At 48.2% G+C, this 14432-nt stretch overlaps 1 protein-coding gene across 1 annotated transcript in view; it reads left to right on the forward strand.

Annotated features, from left to right (window-relative positions):
- KAT2B (K(lysine) acetyltransferase 2B) overlaps positions 1 to 14432 on the forward strand; it is a 155808-nt gene that overhangs the window by 105825 nt on the left and 35551 nt on the right. Inside the window, exons 5-7 of the mRNA XM_006883408.1 lie at positions 2556 to 2648; positions 3943 to 4124; positions 12083 to 12274. Coding sequence (XP_006883470.1) covers positions 2556 to 2648; positions 3943 to 4124; positions 12083 to 12274 — 467 coding nt within the window. The remainder of the gene's footprint in view (positions 1 to 2555; positions 2649 to 3942; positions 4125 to 12082; positions 12275 to 14432) is intronic.

Consider the following 14432-nt stretch of genomic DNA (forward strand, 5'->3'; position numbering starts at 1 on the left):
GGGAGAGAGGGAGAGGGAGAGAGAGGGAGGGAGGGAGGGAGAAGGAGGTGGGAAACAGGGATGGGGGGAGAGAGGAAGGAAGAGAGAGAATATGAATGTGTGTGCTTGTGTGTCCACTTACCCCAGTGCCATCATTTTATAGGTGAAATTGTGGTTCGACAGCCACTCCTTGACAAAAGAAAGGACATTAATGTTCATGCTGTTATGAAGTAAACTCACCCCCGTTCTCACCTCTGTTGCTTTGTCAGTTCAGCATCTATCCATTCCTTTGGTTACAAGTCACGGTGGACTAGGCCCCTGAATGAACTTCCTTGCCCTGGGATGCAGGCTGCTGTCTGGTGCTAATGAGTCGGTTTCCAGTGGGAGCAATCCTGCTTTGGACAGAGTGAGTGCTCCGCCGTCCCAGCCTCGCGATGCTGTGTGTGGAAGCTGGCTGTGCTCACCACTGGATGGCCAGGGCGGCACTAGGTGCTGTGTTTGAAGCCATTCTCACAGCACCACTGTGTCAGTCTCTCTGAGGGTCTTCTCTCTTGCTGACCCTCTCTATTTGCCCAAGCACGGTGTCCTTGAGAGACTGGCGGCTCTGACAAGAATAAAAGTACACGAGACAGAGTCATATCATCCTTGTTTTCTAAGTAACATTCTGTCAGTACTTCTGCCAAGATACATTTGTTTGTTCTTCTGCCACTCCATGGTATGTGAGCACCGTGACTTAGAAGGCTTCAGTTATTTAATCTTTTTTTATCATCCAGTTTATAAATGCATATGAGGATATTGAACATACGATGGCCTCCATTGTTGTTACATGCCACTGACTTAATTATGACTCATAACAGCCCTGTGAACAATGGTTCTGAACCCTGGCCTAGTCCTGAGCCATCTCTGCCATCTCTGACATACCTGACCCCGTTGCCACAGTCATTATGTTAATCTATCTCATCCAGGGTCTTCCTCTCCTATGCTGTCACACCACCCTTCCAAATAGGATGTCCTTCTCCAAGGACTGGTCCCTCCTGGCAACAGGTCCAAAGTATGTGAGGTGGAGTTAAAAAATCTTCACCTCCGAGGAGCAACTTATTTTCCCCCTCTCTGGGACAGACCTGTTTATTTTCAGTACTCTTCTCCAGTACCACCACTTCAAAGGCGTTGATTCTTTTCCTGGTGTCCTTAGTCATTGTCCAGCTCGCAGATGCATGGCAAGCAATTGTGAGGACCATGGCCTGCATCAGGCGCACCTTAGTCTCTAGACTGACGTTCTTGCTTGGTGAGGTGCGCCTTAATCTTTAAAGTGACATCTTTGCTTTTTAAACACTTTAAAGAGTTCATTTATCTTTAAAATTTGTAACCAGCCTTTGCATATCTTTATAGAAAAAGTTAGAGGGCCTTATCTTTATAACAAATTTGTTGTTGTTATTGTCATATGCCATCGAGTCTCTTGCGACTCATAGCGACCCTATGTACAACAGCCCTAAACTCTGCTCTGTCCTGTGCCAATCGCACTGTCTCTGGCACTCCCATCCCGATTACCCCAGTCACTGAATCAATCCACCTCATAGAGGGTCTTCCCCTATTTAGTTTTGTAAAAATAAGCATAAAACATAGAAAAGCTCCACAAATGCCCCAGTGCTAATCATTTATTGGTCACCCTCTAAGGGACTGAGGAGCCGGACATGTGTCATCTTCACTTTTGAGTGTTTACACATTTCAAGGATTGTCTGAGAAGATGGTCCTTGTTTCTCGGTTTCTGTTGGAAATGAGTGAACAAAGGAATGGAAACACATGACTAGAATCAGCGTGGCTGTACTACCCTTGCTGGCCCACATCTCACAGATGATTCAAGGCAGAGAAATCCATTGTAAAATCATCATGTTCAATCCTGTTAAATGCCTCCGTGTCCCTTTTCTCCCCGATTCGTGCTCTTTGAGCCCTTCAACCCCATGGCAGGAATGAAGAGCAGTGTTTTGATTTGTGGGCACTGGGACGCAGGAACACATGGCTTGCATTCTTTTGACGAGGAGGAAATGAGACAGGCTGGCCTGCATTGCACGCTGCCAGCTGAGAGCTCTGCCCACTCCCTCCCTGTGATCCTGGCCCTCGGTCATGGATGTGGCTTCCAGCCCCCTGAGGCACGCAGATGAACCTGCTGTGCTCAGGGTTTCAGATGGGGCTCCTCTCCCACCCCCAGGCTTGTAACTCCACAGCACTGGCCTAGATGGGAGTGTGCAGGGGTCTGCACCACTGCTCTGGTTCAGCAGGCAACCGGAAACGGAAGAGGGAGCAGGGAGAGGGAGTGCATGGCGGGAGCAGGATCGCTTCTGGTGGTCTGGAATGACCAGAACATGGATGATGTCCACTTCCTCCTGCCTGTGGCTATGGGTGTCTGCAAAGGTGAGTCACCTGGCAGCCAAGCAAGATGTCATGTAAAGGATTGTGTACATGCACTTATGACTAGTGACTGCCCTCAGAGACTCTGTGTGTGTGTATGTGTGAGAGAGAACTCTGCCCATTGACGGACCATTTCCTCCCCTGCCCCTCCCCCTGTGATTTCTCTACAGCTCTTGAGAAAGTCTATTTTACAAAGAGGAAAACCTGTGGTGGAAGGTTCTTTGGAGAAGAAACCCCCATTTGAAAAGCCTAGTATTGAACAGGTAAAAGCTTGTTTTGAGGGTGCTCTGTCTAACTTGCTGACGGCCCTTCCACGTGGCTGCCTGCACCTTTCCGTCTCCTCCGTGCCCAGCCTCGAGGGCCTCACCACATCCATAGACGTTACCTCCACGCTTCAGAGATGACACTCTGACGCTCTAACATAAATAATCTGGCTTCTCTTTCTTAGGTTGTATCCCTAGAATTCACTGTGTAGTTAGGAAGAGGGGGGAAATCAGTCGGCTCTGTGGTTGGCAGGAACATAAACGTGTTTATTGGTGTGTCAGTGATGCTGAAAAAAGTGTTTGTCCTTTTGTTTGGCAACACCTGAAAAAGCTTATTGAAGGAAGGAAAGTCTTTTGCCACGTAGGAGACATTGTAATTTAAGCAGTAAAAAGGAACATTTTATACCCAGGAGCTGACTTCCCACTGTGTTATGATTCCTGGCAAGACGCTCTTTTACTCAAGGAGTCTGTCTAAATGTAGAGCCTTTTCCTGCTGCGGGTGCCATCGTGGCTTGTCACTGCTTGACTAACCGCATCACCACCATCACTGAGAGTGCTCACTGAGACAGAGGAGCAGAGCCATAACAATCGTAAAGGCATTTTTACCAGTCAGTTTACAGTAAAATAAGCTTCCTTTTGCCTCCAAATCCTAGTAACTGTCTATTCTTCTTTGGTGTGAAATTAGATGAGATGTGATTATTGTACAAAGATGCAATTCATCCACAATTTCTTTAAAAAGAAACACAAGGCCCCTGATACTGAGTATACACAAAAACAAACTAAAAAAACCCTGAGCTGAAGTGAGTTCAGTCCTCCAGAATGCATAGTTGTAGTTTAACAAAACGCTACAGCTGTGAAAGATTGCAGTTCTGGTTGTTTGCTTGAGTAGAATCCGTGCTACTTTTGATTACAAAAATTGGTAATGGAATAAAACATAATATCTGTTCCCGAACTGCCTTATAGGGAGCTTTGTGCCAATAGTGTGGCCAGGATTATTCTGCCAAACGCACATTGTATTGTGAAGAGGCTTTGACCTTCTCAGCCCGACGTCTTGCTTTGCTGGGTATCACTGCGGGTTTGCGGCAGGCAGCCTTTCTGCCCCGTTACCTTTCATCACTGTGATTGTGGGCAGAATTCCCACTGGGCACTGCTGTGTTCTGTTAGGGATGACGAGGAGGTATTTGTGAATAGGGTAAAGTCTGTCCCCCTGCCACGAACCGCCGATAGCGCTGGCTGTGTGGGTGTGCGAGCGTGTGTGTGCCTGCGTGAACAAACCGCCTTCTCTCCCCTCCAGGGTGTGAACAACTTTGTGCAGTACAAATTTAGTCACCTCCCGTCAAAAGAACGACAAACGATCGTGGAGCTGGCAAAAATGTTCCTCAACCGCATCAACTACTGGCACCTGGAGGCTCCCTCACAGAGAAGGCTGCGCTCCCCTAACGATGATCTTTCGGGATACAAAGAGAACTACACAAGGTAACTGATGATGAGGTCTTCCTGTGGGCCCTGGGGAGCATGGCATGACGTGGATTTGCTCCTGGTCACGCAGAGGGTGGCCCGCCCACGGTGCCCCTCTCTGTTCAGGAATGTCACCTGTATAATCTGTCCCTTAAATGCCTAGTTCCCTTCAACCTCACGACACCCTTTTTTAACAGAGTGGGTTATCTAGACCTCTGATAGTGTCCAGGCACTTGAGATTTGGCTGGTGCCAAATGGGAGCTGTAAAACTGTAAGGTATCAGTGAGGCCTGATGGCCTAGTGGCAAGGAGCTGCACTACAATCCCAAAGGTGCACGGTTTGGATCCACCAGATGCTGTGCTGGAGAAGGAGGGGCAATCTCCTTCTGTGCCAGTTGGATCTGATTCGATGGCACACAGCAAGTAAACAAAACAAACAAAAACCAACCAAACAAAAAAACAAACTGTAAGGTGTCTCTGTTTTTAAATCTTGATTCCACACTGAGATGCTAATATAATGGGGTTGTTGTTGTTGTTATGTGCCGTCAAGTCGTTTGTGACTCATAGCGACCCTATGTACAACAGCCCTAAACCCTGCTCTATCCTGTGCCAATCGCACTGTCTCTGGTACACCCATCCCAATTACCCCAGTCACTGAATCAATCCCCCTCGGAAATGAACATAAATTGCATCTGTTCCTCTTTTGGCTGCTAAAAAAAGAAAGTCTCCAGGTTACTGTAGAGCAGTGTCAGTGTGAGGACTGAGTTGTGTCTGATTCAGGCACTGATCTTTTCAATCACTTGTTGGCCACTGGATAAGAATGACAGAAGAAGAATTGAATGCCTTTGGGCTGCTGTGGTGTCAGAAGATGAGCACTGGATATCGCGTAGACTGCCGAAAGAGCAAGCAGATGGTCCTGGAGAGTGCAGCCAGAACACTCCTCGGAGACAAGGATGACAAAGCTTCGTCTCATGGACTTTGGGCCTGTTGTTAAGAAGCGCTGGCCCTTGGGAAAAGACACGCTTGGAAAGATGGAAGATCAGCGAAGGAGGGAGCGATCTTCAACAAGATAGACAGACACAGTGCAGCAGTGGACAGCGCTGTGCCAGGAGGTGTGAGGATGGCAGGGTTCTCATCTGTGGCTCCGTCAAGTCACTGTGAGTCATACTCAAACGGCTTGACTCATACGGTACCTAACAACAACAGGAAGCCTGACAGGGAGCGCTGGTGGCCTAGGGGATGAGGAGGTTAGCTACCAGCTCAAGGGCAGGGCTTTCAGGTCCAGTGGTAGCTCCGAGGATGACGAGGGTGAGCAGTCTCCTGGAGATTTATAGCCACAGAAAACTCGCTGGAGGGTCAGCTAGGAGTCCATTGTGCCCTGAGGTCAGTGAAGGAGAGAGACATGATATGAAGCTATATTTCTCCCAGACATCACTAACTGGATTAGACTGTCATGCTGTGATTAAAATTTATAGCAACTCAGTGCAAAAGTAAAGCAATGATGATTATTACAATGTTGTTGTTAGGTGCCGTCGAGTCGTAGACGACTCATAGCGACCCTATGAATGAAAGAGCTTGTATAACTTTCATGATTTCTCCAAGTTCATAGAGTTTCCGGAGGCAAGCTCTTTCGGAAGTGGATGCCACTTGTGCTTCCTATTATTATAATGGAGCACAAGAATTCTTTTAAGAAGTAAGGATCCTAATGAAAAGGGAAAAAAAAAGTCAACTTTGGGAGGAGGAAGGGAGGGAGGGTTAAAATGTGCAAAAGTGAATGAATCAAAATCTAACTTTTCTGTAAACTTTTGCTAAAATGACAATTAAAATAAAAAAAATATTTTAAAAAAGAAAAAGAAGAAGGAACGATCCTTGTAGCCCCAGAACGACGATGGAAGTGCCTAGTATGCGTGATGCAGACTCTATTCCAGTCTTTGCACACGGAAATGGAAACTTGATACTAGCCGGCGTCGTACTGTTGTTATGTACCATTGAGTCAGTACATTGTAGACCCTCCAGCAGGTCTTCAGAGGCAGTAAGTCACATGGGTAGAGATTGTCCATCCTTCTCCTGCAGAGCAGCTGGTGGGCTCGAACCGCTCGTCTTTGTGTTAGCAATGCAACTACTTGCCACTAAGCCACCAGAGAGAAGCGTACTCAGTATCAATATAACTGCCGGAAGAACCCAGGTGAGAGGCGAAGACCATCTGTACCTCGAGTGGTCTGTACGTCCGGAGCTTGATACTCACCCCGAGGCATGCAGCTGGCGTCTACCTGGTGCTGGGACGGAGGATGATGGCCAGGCTCCTCTGTGCAGCTGGCGTCTACCTGGTGCTGGGACGGAGGAGGACGGCCAGGCTCCTCTCACCTGCTTCACAGCCTCTGAAAGCTATGAGTCAGGTCCAAGCGGACACTCACCACAGTAACCGATGAGTTGTAGGCATGGGAGGGGGTTAAGCTAAGCTTTCCTTTCTGGTCACTGATCTCGTTTCATAAGCAATACTCCCTTTCTTGCTCCTCACCTTTTAAAATATACAAGCCTTACACTTTAAGTGATGGACATTTGAACTTTTTTTACCTAAAAACATTGATGTTAAAGTAAAGCACAGTAAGACAAAGTTGATGGTAAAAATGATAATGCATGATAAGTATGGATGTGCTCAGATTCTGAATCTTACAAATGATACCATTTTATGAACAATGGGATCTTCATTTCGGGTTTTTACATAGGCAGTGGCTCTTAAATTTCTGTATTTCTCACTTATGATGAAAATTAGAAATTTAGCATTAGAAATTTCAGCAGTATATGTCTTTTAGTAGTCTCTGTCAAAGATTACCAAAAGTGACGTTCTTTGTCAAAGCCCAGCGTCTAAATGTGTTTGCTACTCACAGAAAAGAGATTGCTTCATTAAAACAAAAACAAAAACAAAAACCAAAAACCAAAAACCAAAGAAATGGGGGAGAAAGAGAAATAAATACGAAGCAGCAGGGAAGACGCGGCCATACTTTAGAGGAGAACCATCTGGAGTGAGTAGTACTCTTTGCTGGTGAGGTGCTATCTCCTGTGGGGCCGGAGCCAGTGACAGTTTTCCAGGGCCCGGTGACCCTGCAGGAACTTGCCCGTCTAGCAGAGGCACTAGGAGATTCAAACCCGAATTGTGTGCCTTTAGGTTGCACAACTCCTCCCCGCCAAGCTGCCACGGCTCCCTAACACGAGGCGGTGTCCAGCATTTACTGCTAACTTGATGGTCCTCACGATACTTTAGGAATTGCTGTGGACAGAGAAGAGGAATCTCTGGAAGGCATGCTGGGCTGGGCCTGAGTTAGGCTTCCTTTCCTCCCTTTCTGGGAGCTGAAGGGAGGTCAGCCCCTCGCTTTCGGCCTCCACGTCAGTGGTTCCATGGTCCACAGGTGGGCCTGTGTGTTGTGTCGGATGCAGAGAACAGGTGCTCAGGAGGTGCGAGCACACACGCCTCTCGCTGAAACCCAGTCACTGCGAGAGAATGTGTTGCCAGGGCGTTAAAGTACACTTGAGCAAGAGCAGAATTGTTTGGAAACAGCTCCACATTTATGAGCAGATTTCTCTAGAATTTTAACATAAAGCTATAGCATTAAGGGAGTCATTGAATATCAAAATATAAACAATGAAACAAAACCCCAAAAACCTGGATGCCAGGGAACGCAGTGCCGGTCGAAGAGGGCTTTGCAGCCCGCCTCCTGAGCAGCCAGCTGGAGGTGGAGGAGTCAGACAGTGGTGGTGGGGGACCTGCCAGAGAAACCGAGATGGAAATCTGCTGAGTCCACCCCGAGACCAAGAGCCCACCCCTTCCCATGAATAACAAATAAGGAAATGAAGGCAGATGCCACCCACCTCCCCCCACCCCTGCCGTCACACCAGGTAGTAAAGAAAGGGAAGTGGAAGGAGAAAGCCTGTGAAAATGATGAGAGTCAGGCCTGTGTCAGAGTAAAACCTCTCCACTGTGACCGCATTTGGGAATTGGATAGTGTGTGCACCCCACAGCAGGGTACCTCGCTGGTACCCATCTTCTGAGAATGGGCGATGTCACAGGCCGCAGGCACCCCGAGGCCTTGTCTTGATGACAAGTACGTGAACCTCAGGACCTGCAGTGTTGGGTCAGCTACAATCCGCAGCCATTGCAGCAGTTAGGACACAGGCCTGGAAAATTCCAGAACACAGCATCAACGCAAAAGTGAGGTGAAGTGGGATTCCCTGTGCAAAGCACTGGACTCGGAAAAAGACTGTGTGAACCAAGTGAAATGAGTGAACTCATAAAAACGCAGGAATAGGTTGAACACCAGAACGACTTAAATTACTCTCTGCTCCAAATGAAGTCAAATGATAAACGTATATTTTAATATCTTGGTAATATAAATGTATGTTAAATAAACATACATACATTCCTCAGAAATCTCAGTGCTTCTATTAAAAAACCTGGGCAGATATTTTAAAACTCCTTTCATTTCATGACTGTGTACTAAAATTATTCCGTAAAGAAATAGCCTGAAAAGAAAATGTCAGGGGAATATGATTTCTTAAAATACATCTGACCAGCAGAATCTGCTCAAGGAAATTGGCAGATAATTAGCCCTGAAATTTTGGGTTTTGCAGAGCGTCCAAAAGTTCAAGGTTGTCCCCTCACTGCAGAGATGTTTCATAAGGCAGGGCAGGCCAGAGATAGCGATCAGGGTTTTGGAAGTGGTTTTATGTAACTGTTCTATGAAGTGTGGCAGCCGATATGCCCAGGGAACATTTGTAACTAGGCGCCCAAGTTCAGGGCAGTAGTTCCCAGGAAGTAGAAGGACAGTGGCCCCCGACACAGGACATCCAGCCTTCTGCCTTGAGCCACTGGCCTGAGACGAGGGGGAGGAAGGCTTGTTCAGTTTCTGCTCCTGCCACCCCCATGGCAGCCCCATATGCGCCAGGGGAAGCAGGTCCGTGGCATTTTCAAGGGCTGATTTCTCAGAAGTGACAGAGACACCTCTCCCCGCCTCCCCCCCCCAATGACGTCCAGCCGTTGCATCGTCTTTTTATCCTCAAAGTCCCCAGTGAGACTGGCATTTAAAAGAGGGAAGGTTTGCAGTGCGTACCAAGGATGTGAAACATCAGAGTTAATGTGACTATCGGTGAACAACATACAAGGAGTCCTGGTGGTGTAGTGGTTAGAGTGCTTGGCTACGAAGAACCACGAGGTTCATGGTTCAGACTCACCAGCTGCTTCCCAGGGGACACCTGTGGCTGCCCCCACAAAGATCAGAGACACAAGAGCACCGTAGGGCAGCTCTGCTTTGTTTTTTGGGGTCCCTGGAATTAGAGACTACTTGATGGCAGTGGCCTGGTTCTGAAATAAATGCCATCTCTGTGGGCACTCAGAAAGGAATGAACGGCCATCTCACTAGGCCCATCCTTTAGGGAAGTTTCCTTACAGGTCAGTCCTGTGCGTACAGATGGGACACACTCCATCCATTTCCTTCTCTCGTCCCGGTCCCAGTGGCCGTCCCAGCTTTAAAATAACCTCAGAAAACCCTGTGCTCACTGCAGTCTCTTGTGCTTGTCTTCTCTACCTTTTTATAAATGATGAGATTCCCCTGGAAATCAAACAAAACAGAATTAACTGAAAAGTGTACACGGGGGCCTGGGAAGAATGAGTAGAACCCGATTATTGTTAACACGTTGCCATAAATGATGGCAAATGTGTTTCTGAGCACGGTCGTCAATTTAAAAGTGTGCGGCAACGTGTTAAAAAATGATTAGATATTGAACCTGTGCTGTCCTTGACCCTGGGCGGCGGTGAATGACCATCGGAGGACTTTCTGGTCATATTCTGGTTAGAACATCTTTCTCATTCACAACTCAGCTCATTGTTGACGAGTTGGAACCGACTCAAAGCTGACCCTGCAGTGGGTTTTCAGAGGCTGTACGTTGCAGGGGAGGAGACTGGCCATCTTTCTCCCACAGGGAAGCTAGTAGATTTGAACAGCTTGTCTTTGGGTTGGCAGCACAATTTCAGATAGTGACATCCAACCTCAGGGATCTGTGAGTCCCTCCAAAGATAGAGAATGCTCTTTAAACTTTGAAACACTATGAAAATACTTAGAAATATGTTGGCCACAAACATGAGTCACGTATGGAGTTTCAGATTTTTTAGTAGGTACGCTAAAAATCAAATAGAACTGGAAAACTGATTTTAATAATGTTGATTTTAATCCATGGTGTAGGAAGTATTGTCATTTCAGGGTGTAATTATGTAGAGATTGTCAAGATAATTTTAGTTACATGTCTTTAACTTAAATTTCAACTAATGTTGTTATGTGCCGTCGAGTCGCTTGCGACTCATAGCGACCCTATGTACAACAGCCCTAAACTCTGCTCTGTCCTGTGCCAATCGTACTGTCTCCGACACTCCCATCCTGATTATCCCAGTCACTGAATCAATCCACCTCATAGAGGGCCTTCCCCTCCTGCACTGTCCCTCCACCCTCCCAAGCATGATGTCCCTCTCCAAGGACCGGTCTCTCCTCACAACATGTCCAAAGTATGTCAGATGGAGCCTCAGAATCCTTGCCTCCAAGGAGCCACCCAGTTTAACCCTTTCAAGGACAAACTAGGTAACATGAAACAAAATAATAATAATAATAATAATAATAATAATAATAATAATAATAATAAACAACAACCCCAAACCCAAAAAAACCCAAGCTGGTGTGCTACACTAGCCTCAGTTGAAGTGCTCAGAAAGTTAGTTATATGTGGCTAGGGGTTTCTGTATTGAACAACACAGATCAGCTGCATAGGACGTTGATCTAGAGTTCTTTACATTTTACACCGTTAAACTTTAACATTTGAAAGTATCTTCAACAAACAGTTCTATGGTAGCCTGAATCTCAAGACATTAAACTTTGCTGTTGAAGTGACTGTTTAACTCTTACATTTATGGTCATACGTCGTCCCTGGGAGCGCATCTTCCCTTAGCTCCTGATACCCTGGCAACGTCTTTTAAGGGATGGGAGAGTGAGATCCAGCAGGGATAAGTTTGAGAGTGAGGGCTTTCCATCCACAGCCCTCAATTGAAGGTGCTTCTCTCTTTTCTGTGCTGCCAAGTTGACTGCTTCATCTTGGAGTCACCCCGCTCCCCTCAAGCTCATGCAGCGGCAAAGCAGGTCCTGAGTGTGAGTGTGAGTCCCCGAAAAGGTCCCTGAGTCACAGCTGGCGGAGCTACGTGACTTCCTGCGTTGTGACGGAGTGTGGAAAGTCTCAAAGATCTGTATCTTCTTACCACGGCTTCCGGGACCTGTGCCTGCGATGGGGCGTTTTCAAGAGAACTGGATGACACAGTTGTGATTCTTTCATGAAAGAGACCTCCTCAGAGTCACCTGGACTCTCTTTCACTTTATCTGCTCTGGTGGCAAAGGAGGTCTGGTGGCCTTGTGAGTAAGGGGCCGTGCTGTCAACCCAGAGGAAGGCAGTTCGCAGCCACCAGCAGCTCCAAGGGAGAAAGGTGGGAAGTCTTCTCCTGTGCTGTTTACCGCCTTGAAAAACTAGCTGAGGGTCAGCTGTGACTCAGGTCCAAACCCAGGGCAATGAGAAGGCGGCTTCGCATGACAGTGAAAGTTTATGTGCCGACAACTCCCATTACTCTGTGCTCACAGCCGCCCATTCAGGTGGATGTCCTTGTTCCCATTTAACAGGTAAGGAAGTCGAGGCTTAACAACATAATCAAGTCCCAGAAATCACTCGCTCAGCTTAGCAGCACTGCAGGGATTTGAACCCAGGGCTGTCTGATCCCATTGCACGGTTACTGCAGAAGTGGGTCTCTGGGGCTGTGGAAAGCCACGCTGGTCACTTCCCAGTCTTCCCTGGCTGCGGGTAACCCCGTTGCCCATCGCTGTGGGCCTCTCTCTCCTGCGTGGCTGGTGGGATGAGGCTGCGGGCGTTGATGGCGTTTGTCTCGTGTCGTTGCAGGTGGCTGTGTTACTGCAATGTGCCACAGTTCTGTGACAGTCTACCTCGGTACGAAACCACGCAGGTGTTCGGGAGGACGCTGCTCCGCTCCGTCTTCACCGTCATGCGGCGGCAGCTCCTGGAGCAGGCCCGGCAGGAGAAGGACAAGCTGCCGCTGGAGAAGCGAACGCTAATCCTCACCCACTTCCCCAAGTAAGAGCCCCTTCGCTGCACGCTGACCTTAGGCCGGAGGTTGATGAGGGCGAGCTGGGCCTGCATGACGGCAGGGTCAGGAGCAATAGAAGCCCAGCCTGTGCTCGGGACCCTCCTCTCCTCCTCCTCCCTCCCCGGACTGACCACTGTTAGCTGGATTTTCTATTGACCAGTCATTATACAGAGAGCCCTCATGGCTCAGTGGTAAGGGGTAGTGCTGCCATTCCAGAGGTTGGCGGTTCCAGTCCTCCAGTTGCTTCATGGGAAAAAGATGGGCAGTCTGCTCCCATGAGATTTACAGTCTCTGAAAATCGGTCAGGGGGTCAGCTAGGAGTCAGTTCAGCTTCTACAGAAATACGGGCAATCTCCTCCCATGTGAATTACCATGTCTGAAAACCAGTTGGAGGGGCAGCTCTGAGTCGCTTCCCACTAAACAGTGCGGACCAACAAGAAGCCATTGTGCCTGAGTCATCAGTACGCCCTGCCCCGTCCTGCTTGGGCCGTTCATCACCTCTGGAGTCTTATATTTTGGGACTGGGCGGTGGGGACAGGACACAGGGAAGCTAGAAGGGAGATGGGGAGAGGAGAGCATAGAAGCCACCTCTGTCACCCAGGACATGGCAGAAGAGAGCTGTTTCATTTCCACCCAGTTCTCCAGTCGTTTGAGGTGTTAGGAGCCACCCTCACCTCACTTCCAGCAAACTCATTCACTTACTTCGGAAGCGAGACCCCAGCAAGGCTGGCCAGGCCTGCGGCCCCCTCTCAGAATAATCACTGCTGTGTCCGACCTCCCTGGACTGTGTGGTCGTTCCCTGTAAATGTACACACTGATGTCCCTTCAGGAGCTCTGGGGTGGTGGGCTTGGTCACGGAAAGGTCTGAGGGTTGAATCCATCAGCTACTCCCCAGTGGGCAGTCTGTCCTGTGAAGGTTTGTAGCCCTGACCCCCGATGGCGGGCACTCGAGGTGAGAATTGGACTCCACAGCTGCGGGCTTTGTGCCCTGCTGCTTACCCCTGGCAAAAACCCAGACACGAAGAATCATTTCAATGCTTTGCAAAGGAGAGATGCCCAAGGACTCAGAAGTCGCTACCTGCACCGTCGGCCTTTCAGGACTTGTGTTCTGAGCTGCTCTTGTTGGTTGCCAAGGCAGAACCAGCTCGTCACCGGCCCTCCGGTGAGTTTTCGGAGGCTGTAAATTGTTCAGGAGGCAACTGCCCATCCTTTCCCCTGGAGCAAGCTGGTGGATTTGAACTGTGTGCCTTTGGGATTACAGTGCAGCTTCTTACCACTAGGCCACCAGTGCTCCTTGTACTTTCAATGCTAAGCACCCAAAATAGAGGCTAAGAGTGGCTGCTGGGTTTGAGAGGGCAGGTCCAGTTGGTAAATTGTCATTGGAACAGGGATGGCAAGAAAGAATGGGACAGTTGGCTCTGTGCTTGTCATTCTGTCTAATCCAGCATTTGGTGGGGACAGGACAGGGGACGTAGAAAAGAAATTTGAAAAGTCCCTCGAGGTGTTACCTAGGCCCCTCCTCATCGCTTCAAGAACAGCTGATGTATAAATGGAATGTTTAAGAAAGGAGCCATTCTTTGACCAAAGGTTGAGAAAAACTGGTCGAGTGAGTGTGTGTGTGTGTGTGTGTACGTGTACACGTACGTACACGTGTATACCATCAAATCAGATGTGATTGGTACAGGAGGAGATTGCCCCTCTTTCTCCAACAGAACATCTTGTAGATTCAAACCATGCGCCTCTGGAATTGCAGTGCAGCTTCTTGCCACAAGGCCACCAGAGCTTCCTGGTAATTTATGTATTTATTTTTAAAAACCAACCAAAAACAAACCAAAATACATCAAGCTAGATTTTTATTATAAAGATGCTATTCCTGGATTACCAAAGTTGCCTTATACCTCTGAAAAGCTAGTTTTATTTTTCAAACTGAGATGTTGTTATTGTTGTTTTGTGCCATCGAGTCGCTTGTGACTCATAGCGATCCTGTGTCCAAAAGCCCTGTCCCAATTGCACTGTCTCCTACACACCCATCCCAATTACCCCAGTCACTGAATCCACCTCATAGAGGGCCTTCCTCTCCTGCGCTGTCCCTCCACCCTACCAAGCATGATGTTCCTCTCTAAGGACCAGTCTCTCCTTACAACG

The sequence above is a fragment of the Elephantulus edwardii genome, unplaced genomic scaffold (assembly GCF_000299155.1).
Source record: "Elephantulus edwardii isolate Elephantulus edwardi_28Jun2011 unplaced genomic scaffold, EleEdw1.0 scaffold00027, whole genome shotgun sequence".
NCBI lineage: Eukaryota > Metazoa > Chordata > Mammalia > Macroscelidea > Macroscelididae > Elephantulus > Elephantulus edwardii.